The sequence below is a fragment of the Stegostoma tigrinum genome, chromosome 1 (assembly GCF_030684315.1).
Source record: "Stegostoma tigrinum isolate sSteTig4 chromosome 1, sSteTig4.hap1, whole genome shotgun sequence".
Classification (NCBI taxonomy): domain Eukaryota; kingdom Metazoa; phylum Chordata; class Chondrichthyes; order Orectolobiformes; family Stegostomatidae; genus Stegostoma; species Stegostoma tigrinum.
In genome coordinates, this window is record NC_081354.1 from 46,429,512 (window position 1) to 46,449,516 (window position 20,005).

At 41.2% G+C, this 20,005-nt stretch overlaps 1 protein-coding gene and 1 long non-coding RNA gene across 8 annotated transcripts in view; one reads left to right on the forward strand and one right to left on the reverse strand.

The window, feature by feature from the left end:
- Positions 1 to 1,960: 1,960 nt before the first annotated feature.
- On the reverse strand, positions 1,961 to 10,979 carry LOC125453937 (uncharacterized). Of its 3 annotated transcripts, XR_009445652.1 has the most exons (4): positions 10,896 to 10,979; positions 4,865 to 4,984; positions 4,398 to 4,498; positions 1,961 to 2,601 (listed from the first exon to the last, which is right to left on the reverse strand). It is a non-coding gene; the product is annotated as an uncharacterized LOC125453937 (long non-coding RNA). The 3 variants fall into 3 exon arrangements; XR_007247910.2 differs by lacking the exon at positions 1,961 to 2,601 and having other exon boundaries at positions 2,968 to 4,498; XR_007247911.2 differs by lacking the exons at positions 1,961 to 2,601; positions 10,896 to 10,979 and adding an exon at positions 9,601 to 9,721 and having other exon boundaries at positions 2,968 to 4,498.
- znf827 (zinc finger protein 827) overlaps positions 9,777 to 20,005 on the forward strand; it is a 125,899-nt gene continuing 115,670 nt past the window's right edge. For 4 of the 5 annotated variants that reach the window (XM_048534071.2, XM_048534088.2, XM_048534096.2 and 1 more), the window contains exon 1: positions 9,778 to 10,151. In XM_048534071.2, coding sequence (XP_048390028.1) covers positions 10,106 to 10,151 — 46 coding nt within the window. In that variant the 5' untranslated portion in view covers positions 9,778 to 10,105. Of the gene's footprint in view, positions 10,152 to 20,005 lie in introns of all 5 variants that reach the window. The other variant, XR_007247909.2, reaches the window with a different exon arrangement.

A 20,005-nucleotide genomic window follows, 5' to 3' on the forward strand; every position in this document is an offset into this window, starting at 1 on the left:
GACTAGTTTTAGTTTGGGAAACTTAGTTGGCATGAATGAGTTGGACCGAAGGGTCTGTTGCTATATTGTATGACTCTATGACTGTAAATTTTAAAGAAGGACTAGTGGGCATAATTTCAAAATAAAGGGGCACCAATTTAAGACCGAGATAGGAAGAATTTCTTTGGTTGGAGAGCTGAGTCATTGGAACTCCTTGCCACAGAGAGCTGTAGGGGCAGAGTCCTTGTGTGTATTTAAGGCTGAGAAAGATTTTTAAACAGTATGGGAATCAAGATTTATGGGGAGGGGTCAGGAAAGTGGATATCAGGATTGAGCTGTGATCCTATTGAATGGTGGAACTGGCTTGAGGTGCTAAATGGCCTACACCTGTTCCTTTGTAATAGTCTTATGGTCTTAGTGTTTTCTCATCTGAACGCTTCCCAATAATACACAAAGAATTATAATTGGCTCAATATTCTGTTAATTTCCATTTTATTTGAAAAATTATGTTAGTTAGTTGATGAATGCTAGCAAAGTTAGCAGAAAAGTAAGGTAAAGTCATCATAGCCTACTGAACCATAGGGCTGTTCGCCCATTAGGGTGGTGGTTTAACCTGAGGGCTACCATGCCTAAGGCAAGAGGAAAAGTTGAGAATGAAAGTCCTTCATAGTAACTTCAGCTGGTGCTGGAATTGAACTCAGGCTATTGGCATCATTCTGCACTGGAAACCAGCCATCCAGCCAATTGACCTCCAAGTTAGCAGAAAGGAGTTATCAACTTGACAATGTAAAAGATTGTATTAATATCTCTCCCCTCATACAGCAACCACATTGTCTGAGGGTTGCTAATCACGGCCTTAATGTTACTCTGGATCAAGGCAAGGAGGTAGACCACAAAAAATGACCTTCAGTCAGAACATGGATTGAACCCATGATGTTGGCATTATTCTACATTACACTTTCACTATTTAGTCAACTGGATGCACACAGTTGAGATAAATTACTAATCCACAAGTCTTGTCATTTTAATGAATGGAAATTGGCCCTAGCTGCTGGAAATCTGAAATAAAAACAAACTGCTGCAAATACTTAGCGGTCTGACAGCATCTATGGGGAGAGAAACAGAGTTTATATTTCAAGTCTAATATCATACATTTTCAGAACCATGTGATTTTATTTAATGTGGAGTTTGGTCAGTTTTACTTCCTCTCAAAAGTAGCACAAGACTGTATATTTATAAACTTCAGCAGGTATGAATTAACATTGTGCGCTGCCATCATAATTGTGACATTATGGCGAAAATTATTTTGGTTCTTCATGAGACAATTGATTTTCTTGCAAACCTAGCTGTTTGAAATACACCGAGTATCCTGTTTAAACATCGAATTTTTATCTAAATGCAATTTTGTTTCACTACAACGTTGATTCTGAGACCTAATGAGAAAAGTTTCTATTTTGCATCTTTCACATGATTTTGCTACATCAATTTTCTGCATTTCCCACTTTCCAAAAAATTATGATCCTTTGCTGTTTTGAAATTCTACAAGCACCAGTCACCCACAGATTCCTTGTCCTTTTATCACTTATTTATATGCAAATTTTGACAAGGTAATCAACTGGTGGTTGGAGGTAGTCTTCGTTATCTGTCCAACTCAAGGAACACTCACACATACTTTCAACATAGACTGGAGAGCATTCAGGAAAATAAATTCCTAATATTATTTATGCTGTCCAGTTGCCATCCCATTTTTCAATGTGAACATTCTTAAGTGCAGAATTCACCATGAATTAGTGCTGTGTTGGTTAATATCCAGCTGTCTGGATATTCAATCAACATTGTGACTGCAGTCGAAACTCCTGTACAATAATGCTGATCAGAAAATCTAAGGCTTTATGTCCACTTTAATTATTGTTTTAAATTTTCAATGTATTAACATTTAATACTTTACATCTAATATTTTCTTTAAGTTTATAGTCTGAAAATGGGTTTGTTAAATAATAGGCTTTTTGTCCAAGTACTGTGCACGATTTCCCAAAACAAAAGTACAATGACCTGCTGTTAAGTCTTTGTCTTAATTGCTGTCTAGTAGAAAGTGCACAAATGGATATAGAATCACCATTATGCAGAAGAGCCCATTCAGCATATCAACTCTGCACCAATCCTCCAAAGAACAGCCAATCCAGACCCACCCTATCCCCAAAAGCCCACATTTATTATGGCCAGTACGCCTAACCAGCACATGTTTGGACTGTGGGAAGAAACTGGAGCATTCGGTGGAAGCCCATGAAGGGAGAGTGTGCAAACTCCACACAGACAGTTACCCGAGGCTGGAATTGAGCCTCAGTGCTATGAGGCCACTATGCCAAGGTGCTGCCCAGCATCCTCAAAAGCTTCTGGGAAAATAAATTTGTCACACTTGCCACCCAGTGAGTCCTTGTACATGTATTGCCTTACTTACAAAAGGAGTTTTGACAGACCATTTAACTGCAGCAGTTGGAACTGGTCTTCATTCTTGAATCCAACTCATTTGGCACTCAAATAAAAGTCCAACGGGGACTGGATGGCAACTTCTAGGACACAAGAGATATCTGCTCAAGATGGTTTATGATGTCCAGGAGTCACCTGTATATCAATAGGATATGGTATGATAGCTACACATTCACCAGGTCCATAATGAAGTAGATCAAATTTTTAAATTTATTCTTCATGGGATGAGGGCATCACTAGCAAGGTCATCAATTGTCACCTCAGCTTAACTGGCCTTGAACTGTGTAGTTTGGAAGGCCCCTTCAGCGGACAGTTAAAAGTCAACCAATGTGGATCTGGTGTCACTAAACTTCACAAAGATGGCTAGTTTCCTTCTCCAAAAGATATCAGTGTACCAGAAAGATTTTTATGACAATCAATATTAATTTTACAGTCACCAACACCAAAGCTAGTTTTTAATTCCAGATTTTACTAATTGAAATTAATTTCAACATACTACCATAATCAAATTTTAACTTGTGATTGGGTCATTGGAAGACTCACCCAATGGCACCACCACTGCACCATCATTTCACCTGCTCAGAATACAATTTAGATGTTTAGGTTAGGCAAATGCGATATTGTCCAGCTTGTCTATTCCTCAAGCTTATGGTGTGCTATCTGGCAGAGGATGATGTAATTGAGTGAGCTACATCCTCTGACCAGCAGTCTGAGGATGATTCTGATGATGAGAAGAGTGAGCCATGCCAGGCTGCTGTGGAGTTGGTCCATAGGGGACTTTGGATGCCAGAGAGTGTATGTGAAAATCTAACAACTAATATATAATTCACTCAGTGGGACCAGGTTGGCTGTACTCATCTATTCTTGATGTCCCTGCACCCATTCTAAGATTGTGAAGTCAAGCCCATAAATGTTCCACCTTTATTTCTAGTCCAATTTCCCTCAGCTCCCCATCAGCACAGCCTTTCCAGTAGAGAACTATGGGCTCATGGAATGTCAGCACTCCTATATCATTGGTTTGATGTCAACTCAGAATTTTCATAGAATCCCTCCAGTGTGGAAACAGGGCCTTCAGCCCAACAAGTCCACACTAACCCTCAGAGCATCCCACCCAGACACTTTCCCCTATAACCCATCTAATCTACACATCCTTGAATACTGTGGGCAACTTAGCATGGCCAATCCACCTAGCATGCACTTCTTTGGACTGTGGGTAGAAACCGGAGCACCTGAATGAAACCCATGCAGACACTGGGAGAATGTGTAAACTCCACACAGTAGCCAGAGGGTGGAAACAAACCAGGTCCCTAGCATTTTGAGGCAGCAATGCTAACCACCGACCCACCATGCCACTCAACCACTTCCTCTTCATTCAAAGTCAAAATGGTAAGGTTAGGTATTCTTCGTCCTGACTACCTGTTTGTGGCATCCTGTACCATCTTTTCCTACAAATTTGAATGAAGTACATTGTAATGAATCTTTGAGGACCAGTAATGCTTTCAATTGTATGCTCAGCGTATCTGTTGCTTGTAGCCTACACTTCTCAATGATCCTTTTAAAATGTCAGGTCTTGCATTTCATATACCCACATATAATACCCTGGTGCTACATAAGGTAGCATATCTGCTTCCTGCCACCTTATGCATTTTATTTAGGCACTAGGGAACCCCACACTGACACACTTCACACACTCCCTTACAAGTCCATGACTGAAATAGTTGTACACTCAGGGAGATTGTAAGTGGGTAATTAACATCTTATAGCATTGTAACCAGATCCACAGATAATCCAATGGTTCCTGGCCTCCTTTCCAATCCCCATTCACTGGTTTGATCTGGTGGCAAGGTCTCTGCTTTTCCTCAATCGTGGACTGTGTTTTGCAGCATGTGAACCACCCTCAAACTGTGCCCCATTCACTCAGAAGGACTCACAAGAAGGTCAGCTTTGGTATGGACCCCTCCATTTGGACTTCTTCCATTCCAATTTGCAGCTGAGGACGATAGACTGGTTGACAATTATCTCATTGAGTTTTCTGTGGAGAGATAAATAGTTATAAGGGAGGATATGAGCCATTTTCTGAATGCAATTTATTCAAAAAGGGAATGGGACAGGTGTGCTCAGACACTGTTTCCTTTCTAGTAACAGTCCTGAATGAGACACTGCTAGTGTTATAAAACCAATAAAAAAAGGTGCTTTTATTTATTGCTGCTCCAGTGGTTCAATGGATGTAATAGTTTTCTTTGTATTTTCTTTATCCAAGTGATGAATTCTTGTGCAGTTGCATCAACCTATGATAGGGTGCCTTTAAATGGATGCATGTGATCTACTTGGGCTCACCCACCTGCCAAAGATGCTTCCCCAGACCCTCGATTTGGCGCATAGCTCACTTTTCCCTCACCTACTTGGTACACGTCCTGTTAGGTGGCCATTAATTGGCTGTAATGTGCTTCATGCAGCATTTAGAAATGGCAGGAGTAGAAGTAAGCAGACCACACGCTTCCAGCTTTTCCTGTCTCACCTGTTGAAAATTGAAAAGCCCATGGCGGTAAGTAGTACAAATAGGAGTAACACATTATAAATAAACTTTGATTGAAAATTGGCAGAACTGTGGCAGATGGAGTTCAATGAAGGGGGAAAAATCCAGTAATATTCATAAATGAACATATTCGTTGTACTGGATGTCCATTGTAAAGCTTACAAATTACAGGTCAGACCACTATGTCACAATGAAAGATGTGTGACATATATATGTATATATATATATATGTATATAAATTATATTTTTAGTGTTTAGATTTTACACTAGTTGCTTATAGGTGTTCTTTTTGTGAAGGGGTTTAATAATTAACTCAGTCAATATTTCCAGAACTGTGATTTTTAAATCCTTGTGTGACACAACAGATGACTGAAGGCATCTTGAGTTGTTGACAAAAGTTTGTTAATAACACAAAGTTTTATGACAGAAGAGAAAAAAAACATTAGCTTGGAAGTTTGTCCAATTTGAAGGAGACCTGACTGAAGTTTTATGGAAGTATAGGTTCTCATAGAAAAAGGAGCTTGTTCAGAACGCTTATTGAAACAAGTTACCTGAGTGAAAGAGCTTAGATTATGGAAACTCCAGAGTAGGAGAGTCTGGTTAGGAAACTGCATTGGTTACTCAAATCTGAGGAAGTCTAAGATGTGTGAGTGGTCAAGGGAAAAGGCCTAACAGTACATGGGACTGGAACTGAGAAGAAGCAGTTAAGTCAAACATACAGGTTTGATGGAAAAGGAAAATTTCCCTAGAGTGTTAAGTAATAGTAAAATTATGCTCTTGGGATATGTGGGATTTTGATTTGCTGTGTGTTGCAAAGTTTTTTAAACTGTTATGAATAGCTTGGTTTATATTGTTTTGTTTTTGCTTATTTTGTGGAATATACTTCTGTTCTATTGTTAAAGCCAATTCTGCAGCCTCATGTGTTTTATGTCTCAATGAAAGACCATCTTGCTAAAGTACAAGGAAATAATTCTTACAGTGTATATTAATGTCTTTGAAGAGGAAAGCGAATGTACTATAGCTAAGTTTGAGGATGACAGAAAAATAGGTGGGAAGTTAAGAAGGAGAAGTTAATTGAGCACACCTTGACAGGTGGAATATAATGTAAGAAAATATGAGGTTATGCACTTCAGCAGGAAGATTTCAGAGACTGACTATTATATAAATGGAGAAAGATTACAGATGGCAGCACAAGAGAATTTGGGGGTTATCATACATAAGTCACAAAAAAAGCTAGCATCTTAGTTCAGGTAAATAAGGAAGACAAATGAAATGTTGGCCTTTATTTCAAAGAGTATGGAGTATAAAATTGGGGACGGCTCACTATAACTATACAGACCGTATTATACTATCTAGCCAGACCATCCATGGAAGATTGTGAACAATTTTAGTCCCGTTATCGCAGAAAAGGCTTACTGGCAGTGGAGGCAGTCCAGAGAAGGTTCACTAGGCTGATTCCGGGTAATACAGGGATTTTCTTATGAGGAAAGGTTATGTACACCGGGTCTTAACTCATTGTCCATTCTGCTAAAAGTCAATAAGCTTACTGCTACATAAAAGATTCTTACAGGGCTTGACAGGGTAGATGTGGAAAGGTCATTTCTCCTTGTGGAAGAATATAGGACTAGACGGCATATTCTTAGAATAATGCATCATCTTTATGAAACAGAAGAAGAATTTCTTCCGAGGATAGTGAACCTGCAGAATTGTTTTACCACAGAAAGCTGTAGAGGCTGCGTCATTAAGTATATTCAAGGGCAACGAAGGATGGGCAATAAAAGTTGGTCCAGCCAGAATCATCCACATTCCACTAGTGAATTCAAAGATTGATGGAGCAGAAGACACTGAGCTGTATTCTGGTTTTTCTGAAGCAGAATAGCATGGTTTCAATTCCAAATCCCGTGCGCTGAAAACACAGTCAGTGTTAAACTGAGTCATCTCAGCATATTCCTTAGGAGCTTTTCAGTAGACCGACATTAAATCTATATCATTAAAATTTGTAACATCCAATTGGGAATGATGATGAACAATTAAGCAACTATCTGAAAAAGGCAGCTCCACAAATATTACAATCCTTAATGATGGAGGAGCTCAGCACATCAGTGCAAAAGACAAAGCTGAGGCATTCACAACAATTTTCAGCCAGGAGAGTCAAATAGATGGCCCATCTCAGCTGCCTCCAAAGAAGCCGAGCATAAGAGCTACCAATCCTCATCCAATTCAATTCACTCCATATGCTATCATATAATGGTAGTAGGCACTGGATAATGTGAAGGCTGTGGACCCCGGCAATATTCAGACAATCGTACCAAAGACATCTGCTTCAGAACATGCCATGTCCCTTAGCCAAGTTGCTCCAGTACAGCTACAATACTGGTACCTACTAGGTAATGTGGAAATCACCAAGGTATGATTTGTGCATAAAAAGCAGGATAAATTCAATATGGCCCATTACTGCCCCATCAGTATACTTTCAATAAATAATAAAGTGATCAAGATGTCATATAGCTTAGTAACTTTAGCAGCACTAACTTAGTAAAAACTTGCTCTCTGATGCTCAGTATTTATTGTGCCAAGGTCTCTCAGCTCTTGCACTTTGGCAGTCTCATTTCAAAAGTAGACAAAAAAGACTGAACTCCAGATATGAGAGTGACTGCTCTTGTTACCAAGACCATATTTAGCTGAGTCTAGCAAAAGCCTAGCAAAACTGGAGTCAATGGGGATCAGAGGGAAAATTCCTTTTTTTTTCATTCATGGAATGAGGGCTTCGCTGGCTATGCAGCATTAATTGCCCATCCAAAATTGCCCAGAGGGCAATTAAGAGTCAACCACATTCCTGTGGGTCTGGAGTCACACGTAGACCAGGCCAGGTAAGGATGGCAGTTTCATTCCTTAAAGGACATTAGTGAACCAAATCGTTTGTTCTGACAATCGACAATGGATTCACGATCATCATCAGATTCTTAACTCCAGATATTTTATTGAATTCAAATTCCACCACCTGCCATGGCAGGATTCAAACCCAGGTCCCCAGAGCATTATCTGGGTCTCTGGATTAACAGTCCAGCGATAATACCACTAGGCCATCACCTCCCCATTCTCCACTGGTAGGAGTCATACCTAGCACAATTATATTCAGTCTTTAACATAGTAAAATGTCAAGTACAACCTTAGAAGTCCTGAACCTCTACTGACTAATTTGCAATGTATCAGTTTCTGAATAATAAGGGAAGATAGAGAGGCAAGCGAATATTTGCATTCAAATCCCTTGCAACAATGGACAAAGTTATTTTGACTGTCTGATCACTTTTTGTATCTGTATACTTAAGTCTAAATGATTTATGTTGATCCAAATTCCTTTGCCTTTCTATAACTCCTGATCTCTCACCCAAATGACACCATCAAAACAGTTAACTGGTCAAGCACCCAAAAATCTGGAGATATTCAGCAGGTCTGGCACCTTCTGTCGGGAGAAAAACAGAATCAATGATTCAAGTTCAATAATAACTCAAGAACTGGGTAAGGTGGAGCTGGAGACACTCACTGAGGAAGATGGTGTAGTGGTGACAACAGATTTTGGCAAACACTTTATCAAACACTAAGAAGGAGATAGAAAGTAATGAGGAAGAACAAGCCAAAAGATTAAAATGGAAATCTCATTGGAGAGAGCAGCATAACCTGTTCAAGGTGGGAATGAGAAGTAGCAGCGAACTAAATCTTCAAATAAAAACAAACTACTGCAGATTTTGCAAATCTGAAACAATGCTGGAAAAGTCTTTGCTTTTTACTCAAAAATCATGTTATCTATTTTAAAAGCAAAATATTACCCATACTGCAAATCTAAGATCAAAACAGAAAATATTCAACATATAAGGCAGTACGTATGGAATGAGAAACTTCCATTGTTTCTAGTGAATGATATATAAATTGCACGTATTTTAAACATTTCTCATATGCTGATGAATTTATGGATGCTTTGAAAGAAAACCGGAAAAAGAAAACCGTTTAATCATTTAATCAGTTCAATTTTATTTAGTAAGTGCATAGTATGGTTAGGCTCAGCGGAACTTTATCATTTATTTGCCTAGTATATCCATATGAAACGAACAGTTAGATGTAAACAAATAACATGGTACTTATTAAAAGATTATTGTGAACGAAGTTATTTCACAGAGGAAAAATAGGATTAGACAGTTTAATGTTAAATTGTTCTGAGCGATGAAATGATTGTAAGGCTTATGTATCAACTTGTTTTCAATTTAAGTGGAAACACTTGAGTCATATTTCTTGAAACTTAATGTCGCCGAAGAAAACTCTTCCAAATCTCTAATCTCTCAGAATCGCTCACGACAAACTTTTGTAATCTCTTAAAATACGAGTTCTTTATGTATTCTGAAGTTTTTTTAACTCAATGATACTTTAGAATCCTCGACAAAATGTTACAGTCTTTCATTTAGAACGGTGAAACAGGTTGTAAATACACCTCCAAAAGAATTTTTGAAATCAGAATATGCAAGGTTCGTTGCAGATGGTTGAAACTCGACAAAGTTTAGTTTTTTTTCGGACTAAAAATACGTAACAAAAATATTAGCCCTTACCCCGTCAAGTAAAAGAGAATACATTTATCGCAATACGCAAACAATTAACAAGGTATTTTTTATTTTGCACGAGTCTGCAATTTGGAGGGGTCGGGAGGTAGTGCTCGTCTCGAATGTATCCCTGCGAGCCGAGCGGCACCTTTACTTGCCGTTCCTGCACTTGCCCTTTGATCTCGAGATTAGTGTTAGGGTTGGAGCCGCAGAGTCTCACACCACCAACCTCCCTCTCTCACATACAGGCACACATCGACCGACAGACACTCACTCACCGGGGCCACGACTGGCCGGCCAGGTGCATCCTGTGTGCAGCACAGTACCCCTCCAGCGCCTGACACTTAGAGTACTGTACATACATTACATGTCTCAAACACACACTTTTAAAATATATATTTATCTGTTGCTGGCGCATGTGCATTTGCAGCTGCAAAACACGTATAAAAGCATAAGAAAAGGAGAATGTGAAGAGAAAATGGTTTAAAAAGAGAGGAGTTGGGAAAGAAGGAAAATGCCCAGGAGAAAGCAGGAGCAGCCGAAGCGCCTGCCTTATTCGCGTAAGTGCTGGGGGTGAGAGTGAGTGAGTGAGTGAGAGAGAGAGAGAGAGAGAGTGTGTGTGTGTGTGAGTGAGTGAGAGAGAGAGAGAGCGGCCGCCGCGGCTCGGGCTGCTGCTTGGGGCTTGGTTCGGTTCGGCTGAGGGTGACAGAGGTGAAGCTGACAAAGACACTCAGGGCTTCTTATTTCAAATAAGAACCGAACGGGCGGCCATGTTGGTGATGATGAGAGGAATTTAAACAGTTTAACCTTTTCATTAATGTGCTCAGTAGGTTAAAAGAGATAAGTTGTAATTTGTGATTTGAATAATTCTGGAAGGTAGTTGGGTGGGGAGATATTGGGTCGGCTGTTTATGTTTTAAGTGTTTTTTTTTCAGATTGATGTGTCTGGCTTTTTTGCTGTTTGTGTGCGTTCCCCCCACTCCGCCCCCGAAGGGTTGAAGGAGGTGGCGGAGGGTGAGCCAGGCATGGCCGGGGCTGGAGACAGGCTGCTTGGGACCAAACCAGAGCAGACACCGTGGCCCTGGGCCGGGCCCTAGTCGCACTGTCGGGTCAGACAGAGAAGGCCGGGGCCAGGGCCGGGGCGGGGAGCAGCTTCCTGTCTCCTCCTCCTTCACCCCGCGTCGCTCTCAGGAACAAAAAAAATCAGTTTATTTTCCTGTCTTATTGAAACGTGCTAACTTTTGAATGAAAGCCCGGGTTGACGGGGACGGTCTGCCTCTGATTGTCCGCGCGACTCTGCGCTACCTTGGGATCTCTCTCTTCTTTTCCTCCACCTCTCCTCTTCCCACCGATTCCCAGGATCTGTACTCCGACCCCGACCCCCAGGATCTCTTCCTCCGTCACCCTCCCTCCTCGATGCTCATTATCTTTTTCTTCCACCCATCAGGATGTCTTCCCAGTCGCCTGCTCTCTCCCCCGACCCCGATCATCAGGATCTCTTCTCCAACCCTTAAGGTGTCTTTTTCCCCCCCCTTCTCCTGATTCCCAAGATCTCTTTACTCCGGTCCTCCAAGCAGCCGGGATCTCCTCGTCTCTCTCCCCCCGCCCCCCCCTCTCGCTCGTCTCTCTCCCCCCGCCCCCCCCTCTCGCTCGTCTCTCTCCCCCCGCCCCCCCCCCCTCGCCCCCCCCCCTCGCCCCCCCCCCCTCGCCCCCCCCCCCTCGCCCCCCCCCCCCCTCGCCCCCCCCCCCGCCCCCCCCCCCCCGTCTCTCCCCCCGCCCCCCCCCCCCCGTCTCTCCCCCCGCCCCCCCCCGTCTCTCCCCCCGCCCCCCCCCGTCTCTCCCCCCGCCCCCCCCCGTCTCTCCCCCCGCCCCCCCCCGTCTCTCCCCCCGCCCCCCCCCGTCTCTCCCCCCGCCCCCCCCCGTCTCTCCCCCCGCCCCCCCCCGTCTCTCCCCCCGCCCCCCCCCTCGTCTCTCTCCCCCCGCCCCCGAATCTCTGCCCCCGCCCCGCCCCGCCCCGCCCCGCCCCGCCCCCCCGCCCCCCCGCCCCGCCCCACCCCCCCGCCCCGCCCCGCCCCGCCCCAGGGGAAATCTGGCATCCCGAAGACTGCCCCTCTCCCCGAGGGTGCCTGGGTTACCCTCACGATTCCACCCCCCCGATCTCTTTTACCCGGGGAATAGGGCTGTTCTTGACTGCCCCAGGCTCTCCTCTTCCACAACCATACCCCTCCCTAATAGGTCGGGGTCACGTCCAACGAGCAGCCGTGTTAAAGCCGCGCCCGGTCATCAGAAGTTCAGGGTTTACTGCCGTGTCTGCACCGACATCTTTGTTTTTATTTTACATTTAATCCTTGCATCGAGATTTTTGCAGAATGTGAAATCCGACCAATTTGAAGCATTTATTTTTATTTCCTCTCCTGTCACTCCCCTAAATCTAATCCAGCAAACGATTTTTGATTTGAATCCTGGATGTAATGTTTCGAGACTTCTTGTTTTTTTTTAAAAATCAATCTGCTGAAACATTGTACACTGTGTCCGCTAGGGAATCGGGTGCTTGACAAGCCATAATAACGGCAAACGTTTTTTAGTTTGCAGTATATAACCTTGTTTCTGTCACTTGTTATACAGACTATTATTTCAATTGGTGTAAATGTGAATAAAGGTGCGGCATGAGGAATGCGTTATGAACGTGCCTTATGCATGATATCTGCCCAAAGATTCCTTTTACTGCTCTGGTAGCTGACTGTGTTATAAAGGTCAACACCACCATTACACCGCAGACGAAAAATACACACGCAGAATTTTAACGACCAGCATGCACTTTCCCCTTTGTTTATGCACAATCTGACATAAATAAACTTGGTGACAATTTATTTTCCTAAGTCATAATTACCACCAAAAATTACGAATCCACCAAATTTCAACTCGTATTGGTTGTGTGTAATTATTTCAGTTAGATCTTCATAATTTACACACTTATTTATAACTTTAAGGTTACGTGTGGTTATAAAAAGTTTAGTATGCCATGTCATTCGCGAAAGAGCTGCCCAAGTCTCGCTGATGGAATGAAAGGACAATTGGGAGTGAGGAGTAGTAGGGCTTGAATTTCTGGATCAGAATTTTGGCAAAAAATGAATTTGGTGCATATGCACCAAAGTCAGAGAGCAGCAACCATATTGATGCACTGTAGTGGATGTGTTCTTCAATTTAAATAGGGATTACATCTAGTTTGGGCTCCCCGACCCCTCAATGAGTAAATATTTGGTGTGCTTCTGATCTTTCTGCCTTTGTGAGTTCTGCCAGTCAGTCACTTAGATTTGTCACAGATGAGATATTTGTTACAGAAGTGTACTGTATTGGGAGAGCATTGTAGAAATTTAAGGTCACCATAATTGTTAATGACTTACTAAGCGTAATAGGATGTAGATCTGATACCACGCCTGTGCTGAGTTAAAACTGAAAACAAAAAATACTGGAGATCACATTAGGTCAGGCAGCATCCATGGAGAGAAAGTAAGCTAACATTTTGAGTCCCGATGACTCCTCATCAGAGCTGAAGTGAAATGTGGAGGGGACAGTTTTTCTGCAATAGTGGGGTGGGGATGGAGGTGGTTGAAGTGCCGGGGGAGAAAAAATGTTGATTAAGTGATCAACATGTGAGAGACACAAGCAGGGCATTGTCGAAGTATTTCGAGTGCCTTTAGTACCCTGACGCCAGGGTATTAATCATCAGGAGTACCAACCCTAATTGATAATTGCCCTTCCAGAAAAGATGAGATTGTGAATGAAGATGAAAAAAATCTTCTATTCTGACCTTGTAACCAAATCAGTTCCTGACACTCGTTGGGATGAACAATGGTCAGACAGTTGGGGTGTCTGTACGTTGGCATTGTTTGAAGGATATTTTCGTGGTATGAGTTATTATTTTGAGTACAGGAGAGGAAAAAAATGAAGTGAGATGGAAATAATTGAGGAAAAATGTGGTGAGAACGAAAGGTAGAGAAATTACTACAGTTGAGTAAGGCCAAATATTATGTAACATTAGGTTATTGTCCAAAAGGTTTATTTGAAAACGCAATGTTTCGCAGCTGAACTCCCTCCTCAGGTAGAGTGTGAGAGAAATGGTATAAACACAGAATTCTTAAGCAGAAAGGTGACAACACTAAAACTGGCTGCCTCTTGCTGGATCTTTAATCAGTTAGGAAGGAGACTACTAATTAAATTGCAAAGTCCAGATTCCTCTCAAGTTATTGTCTCAAGATAGTTAAAGGCTTTATCAATGTATACAAGAAGTGACATCTCAGGTCAGACAATGCATTTTAGGTGTGAGGTCTTGCTTAAATTATGTCTATGTTTTAAACTGGGAGTCAGGTTTGTTTTTTGAGCAAATTAAAATGTATCTGCAACTCGCACTACACTTGCATTTTCAAATAAACCTGTTGAACTATAACCTGGTATCATGTGATTTTTGACTTTGTCCACCCCAGTCCAACACAGGCATCTCCACAACAATTGAATAGTAATTATTGACAATTGAGATTAAAATGCAGAACAATATTACTCAGTTGAGGGTAACTAATTATGGGGTACAGCAGGAAATTACTTTGAATATTGTAAATCTGAAATATAAACAGAATATTCTGGAAGTAGGCAACGTGCCTGGCAGCAAATATAGAGAATAAAAAGTTCAGACAAAGTGTTATAAACCTGAAATGTATCTCTCACCCCACAAATGCTAGCAGACATGCTAACCTTTGGTTGAATTCCGTTTTGTTTCTTAGCCAGTTGTTTGTCTCATTCTGTCTTGTTTTATGTATGCCTTATCAATACTTTAGGGATGTGATTGATTGTACTGGCTTCAGTTTCACCAAGAAATGAAAGTGTGACACAATGGCGCACTGGTGAGCACTGCTTCTTCACAGCAGCAGCAACCTGGGTGCAATTCAGCCTTGGGCAACTATCTTTGTGGAGGTTGCACATTCTCCTTGTGTGGGTCCTTAGGTTTCCTCCCACAGTCCAAGGATGTGCAGGTTAGTGAATTGGCTGTGCAAAAATTGCCCTGTAATGTCCAGGGATGTGCAGGTTGGTTGGGCTTACCATGGTAAAAACACCATGCACAGTTATGGGGATGGAGTAGAGGTATGGATCTGTGCTCTAATGACAGTGCCTTTATTCCCTTTTTACAAGTACTGTGCTTGTTGGTTATGGTGGATTTGGTTGCTGATTAACTCCTTGCTATTTATTTTCCTGGTGATGTCCATGCTAAAAGAATACCGATTGAAAGGAAATTGCCAAATGCTTTTCAGCAGAGCCAATGGGCCAAATGACCTCTTTCTGTCTTGTAGGCCGGTGATTCTATTGAACTATTTAAAATTTATATTTGGTGTACTTCATGTTTAGAAAAAACCCTGTGCTTTTGTAGGTGACCATTAACTATGTAGGCTGTGTCCTGCTAAGGAATTACATTTTCAGTATAATTCATAATGGTAAATGAAGAATGATATTTAATATGCATAACAATACGAATACTAAAGTAACAAATGATTTCCGTAACATGTAAAACACAAGATTATAACTCTTACAAGCTCTAAGATTTTATTTACAGCTTTGAAGCCACTCTGTAATATGTTCGTTCATGAAAATAATGAAGTTGTTTATGTTCTGTAGTTGTTGGCTTCTGGAGGCACTGGCTGCCTTTCAGTTATCTCAATCAAGTGATTGCTTGTATTTTTACATAATAGTAAGTATTTGCATGATATTCTATCACAGGTGCTTCTTAGTTGAGCTTGATCTGATTCTCAAGTGTTACACGGTCTTTCAGTAAGGTAAATAGCTGGCTGTCAAGTATCAGAGACAGGTTGAGTTTTTTTTAGTTGCCCAGGGGCATTGAGCCAAAGAAAAGCGCTGTCTGCTAACTTGGAACAGAACAAAACTCAAACCTTAGATTTCTGCCTTTTTAGCTCATTTTCCACTTGTAAAACTATGGTGGGGAAAGCAAAGATTACATTATATGGATTGGGTGGTCCAAAAGGCTGTTTTCTGTACAGTAATGACTGTACATTTATTCCTTTTTTGCAATTAGTATGCTAGCTACTATAGTAGATTTTGATAGCTAGTGAACAACTTGCTATTTATTTGCCTGGTGATATCCATGCTAAAAGAAATAGGAATCAAAAGAAAATTGCTGAAAGATTTGAGTCCTAGTTGACGTTTGATTACTGAAAATAAATCAGCCTTTATTATCTAATACTAACTTGTGTTTGTAGTTTGAGTGATGAGTGGACAAATGATTGTACTACTTGGCACAGCCTCCAACTACTATTGAGTGCATGGCTAGTTGTGAATGCTCCAGCTATTGCTGTTATTCGGTTCGACAATATTATGTCATAATCATGATCAAAAACGACTCGATTCATAAAAATGGAGATATTTAACCCTTTTGTTTAATTGAAAATAATTACATTATTACCACTTGCAGCAATTACAGCTTTTTGACCTGGTTCAGAGATATTTTTAATTGTTTGCAAATTGTGTTCTGATTACTTTTGTATTGCTTGTCCTTTTAGCAATCCGAAATCATTTTCTGTATGTTTCGCAATATTTTTCATTATTGTATATACTTGCACAACTGTTGCCAGGTCAGACTTGCTTTTTGTTTGTGGAATTGTGCTGGTTGAAAGAATATTATAAATGCACATCTTATAAAAGATCTACGTCTATTGCCCTATTATGTACATGTCCTCATTAACCTATTCATTTGGTAGTTGCCATGGAATTGTAGGGTTATTGATTGTCTAAGTTCAGGTTATTTGAGAGGATCAACTGAGAGATGCATACTGATGAGTAGGAATTATGGGTATATAGACTCTTCAGTTAAGTACTCAGATTCTGGAAAGTTTGTATAATTGAATAATGCTAGACTGTATTAATTTTTCTGTTTGATATTTTTCCCTTTCTCTGAAGCTGTTAAATCTCTGCTTTGCGCATGGTTCTTGTCTCACTCCATGAACTTACAGTGTCAGGATTTATTGTCAGATTATCCAGTAACGGAATTAGTTGCAACTCAGCTCGCCCCTGTCCTCCAGCTTGCCAGCCATGTCTCCTGGTTTACAGCAGAGATCACTGGGCAGCAGTCAAGCAGCCAGAACATTGATATATTTACCCTTCCTTAACTCAGTGTTGCTGAGTTACCAAATGTAGCACCATGTATTTGGCTGTGCGTCTATAAGAATAAGATCATATAAGTGTAAAAAAATTCAGCCTTAAATATATTCAGTGGCATTAACAAATAGGGGAAAAATAACAGTTACTGTCTCTGTGGAAGAAAATTCTAATGAATAACTAGCAGAGAAGAAATTCCTTTTTTATCTCCGTCTTAGGTGGGAGTCTGCTTATTTTTAAGTATGTCCCTGTTGCCCCTCTTTCCGCATGAGGGGAAGCGTCCTCTCAACATCTCTGTCAAGCTCCATCCGAACCTTTTGTGATCTAATTGAAACATTTCTCATTGTTCTAAACTCCCAATGACTGTAAACCAAGCCTTCTCAACCTTTTCTCAAAAACAATCACTTCATCCCAGGAATCAGTCTAGCGAACCTTCTCTCAACTGCTTCCAATGCATGTATGTCCCTCCTTGTACAGAGACCAAAATTCTGTACTTAAAGCACAGAAACAAGGTTGCTGGAAAAGCTCAGCAGGTCTGGCAGCATCTGTGGTGGAGAAAAGAGTTAACGTTTCGGGTCCGGTTACCCTTCCTCAGAACAGTTCTGAGTAAGGGTCACCGGACCCAAAACGTTAACTCTGTTTTCTCCACCACAGATGCTGCCAGACCTGCTGAGCTTTTCCAGCAACTTTGTTTTTGTTCCTGATTTACAGCATCTGCAGTTCTTTTGGCTTTTATTCTGTACTTCAAAGTGTTGCCTCACAAATGCCCTATAAGGTTATAGCAAGAAAATCTGTAGATGATCCAAGTCAGAAACAAAAATAGAAATGTGGAAAAGCATTTCCACACTTGGAAAACACTGGTCTAGCAGCATCCATAGAAAGAAAGCAGAGTTAACGTTTCACATCTAGTGATCCTTCTTCAGAACTCAAGAAGGATTACTAGGCCCAAAACAATAATTCAGTTTTCTCCCCAGGAGAGAGCACGATCTGTCTATTTTTATATCCAGTCCACTTTTTCAATAACAAAACAACATTACTTGCCTTAATTGTTGCATCTGTAAGCTAACTACTGTGATTTATGTACAGTGAACACCCAGAAGCTTTTGAGCCCTAGTTTCTGTCAATTAATAGCCTGATTTTCTGTTATTCCTGCCAAAATGGCTAACCTCACATTTGTCCACACATACCCTGTCAAGTGACAATGCAAGGACAAGCAGGAAGCAAGTTAAGACCATAAGACATAGGAGTGGAAGTAAGGCCATTCGGCCCATCAAGTCCACTCTGCCATTTAAATCGTGGCTGATCGGCATTTCAACTCCACTTCCCTGCACTCTCCCCGTAGCCCTTGATTTCTTGTGAGATCAAGAATTTGTCGATCTCTGCCTTGAAGGCATCTAACGTCCCAGCCTCCACTGCGCTCCGTGGCAATGAATTCCACAAGCCCACCACTCTCTGGCTGAAAAAATGTCGCCTCATTTTCCATTTTAAATTTACCCCCTCTAATTTTAAGGCTGTGCCCACGGGTCCTAGTCTCCCCGCCTAATGGAAACAGCTTCCCATCGTCCACCCCTTCTAAGCCATACATTTATCTTGTAAGTTTCTATTAGATCTCCCCTCAACCTTCTAAACTCTCATGAGTACCATCCCAGGATCCTTAGCCGTTCATCATACATTAAACCTCCCATTCCAGGGATCATCCCTGTGAATTTCTGCTGGGCACGCTTCCTGAAGTGTGGGGCCCAAGTTAGTTTTTTAATCCAAGTCTTTATATAGATTGCAAATAGTTAAAGGCCAGCACTGATCCCCATGACATTGCTTATTACAGTTTGCCAACCTGAAAATGACCCATTTATCCTGACTGTTCGTTGGTAGTTAGCCAATCCTCAACCCCAGTAACACAGTATTCTGTTTTAGCCTTTTATGTGACATTGTATTGAATGCATTTGGAAATCCAAATACACTGCATCTACTGGTTTTCTTTGTCCAACCTGCTTGTTATATCTTCCAAGAACTATAAGAAAAAGTCAAACATGATGTCCCTTTCAAACCAAAAACATGTTGATGAGGGCTTTTGTGGCATAGTGGTAGTGTCCCTAATTTCAAGCCAAGAGAGTGTCAAAACTCACCTTGTCCAGAGGTGTTGTGCCTCATCTGAAAGGATTTATAGGGCATTTTTATAGTGCAGTGAAGGTGTCCCTACCTCTGAGCCAGGAGACCCAGGTTCAAGTCATACCTACTCCTTAGGTTTGTAGTAATATTTCTAAACATGTTGACTAGAAAATATCGCTAAAACCATGAAACAAAAACAAGTTGCTGGAAAACTCAGCAGGTGTAGCAGCGTCAGTAGATGGAAAGCAAGAGTTCTGAAACAGGGTCACTGGACTCAACGTTCATTCTACCTAACACCAAGGGTTGGGGTGTTCTTGTAGGAGAAAGGTGTGTGGAACGGAAGTTTATTAGGAGATATCATTGATATGTAAACACTTGAGGTCTGTCTTATTTCAAGTGTTTATTGAACTGAGCATTAAATTAGTGATCATCGATGCTTTTGTGTCAGGAACAATATTTGCTTTCCAGCTGGTTTGCAGTTGGTTGCAAAGTCACTTTGGTACACCTGCAGTTGCTGACCAGCATTGGTGTAACGTGGAAGGACATTACATGACAGTCTCTTGTTTGCTGTGAGCTAACTGGTACCTTGTGCATTTGGTTCATTTTGAGGGAATATTTCTACTATACTGAGCCATTTTTCTGAACAGGGTTGTGTTGTGAATAATCTGCTTTTGATTAGCATTCTCTGACATACCTCGTTTCAAAGAAGGCCTTTTTTTTACTGTTGCTGGATATCAAACATCTGCACATTGCATTGTAAGAGATTTTTTTTTAGAGACTGCCTAGGTAGAATAGTTTTCTAAACTGTTGCATCCTTCTAATAGCAGGGCAGCAAGCCTTGCTTCATAGAGTTGGCCATCGCCATGTGTGCATAAAAGATTTCAAAAGATGTACTTTATGTCCAACTGTGATGTTAATCTTTTTATCATGACAGTTTTAAACTTTATCACATCTACCTATCATACTGTGATATTTCTAGTTCTGGGTGAATTTGACAATACTGCTTTAAAAAGGGAGATCCCTGAAATGGTGTTTTGAACTACTGTCACAAATAAACAGTCAATTTGATCTTTAAATACTTGTTGAAGTGATTTAGATTTATGTATGTTTTATGTCACAACCGATGGGTCCAAACTCTTAAATGATGT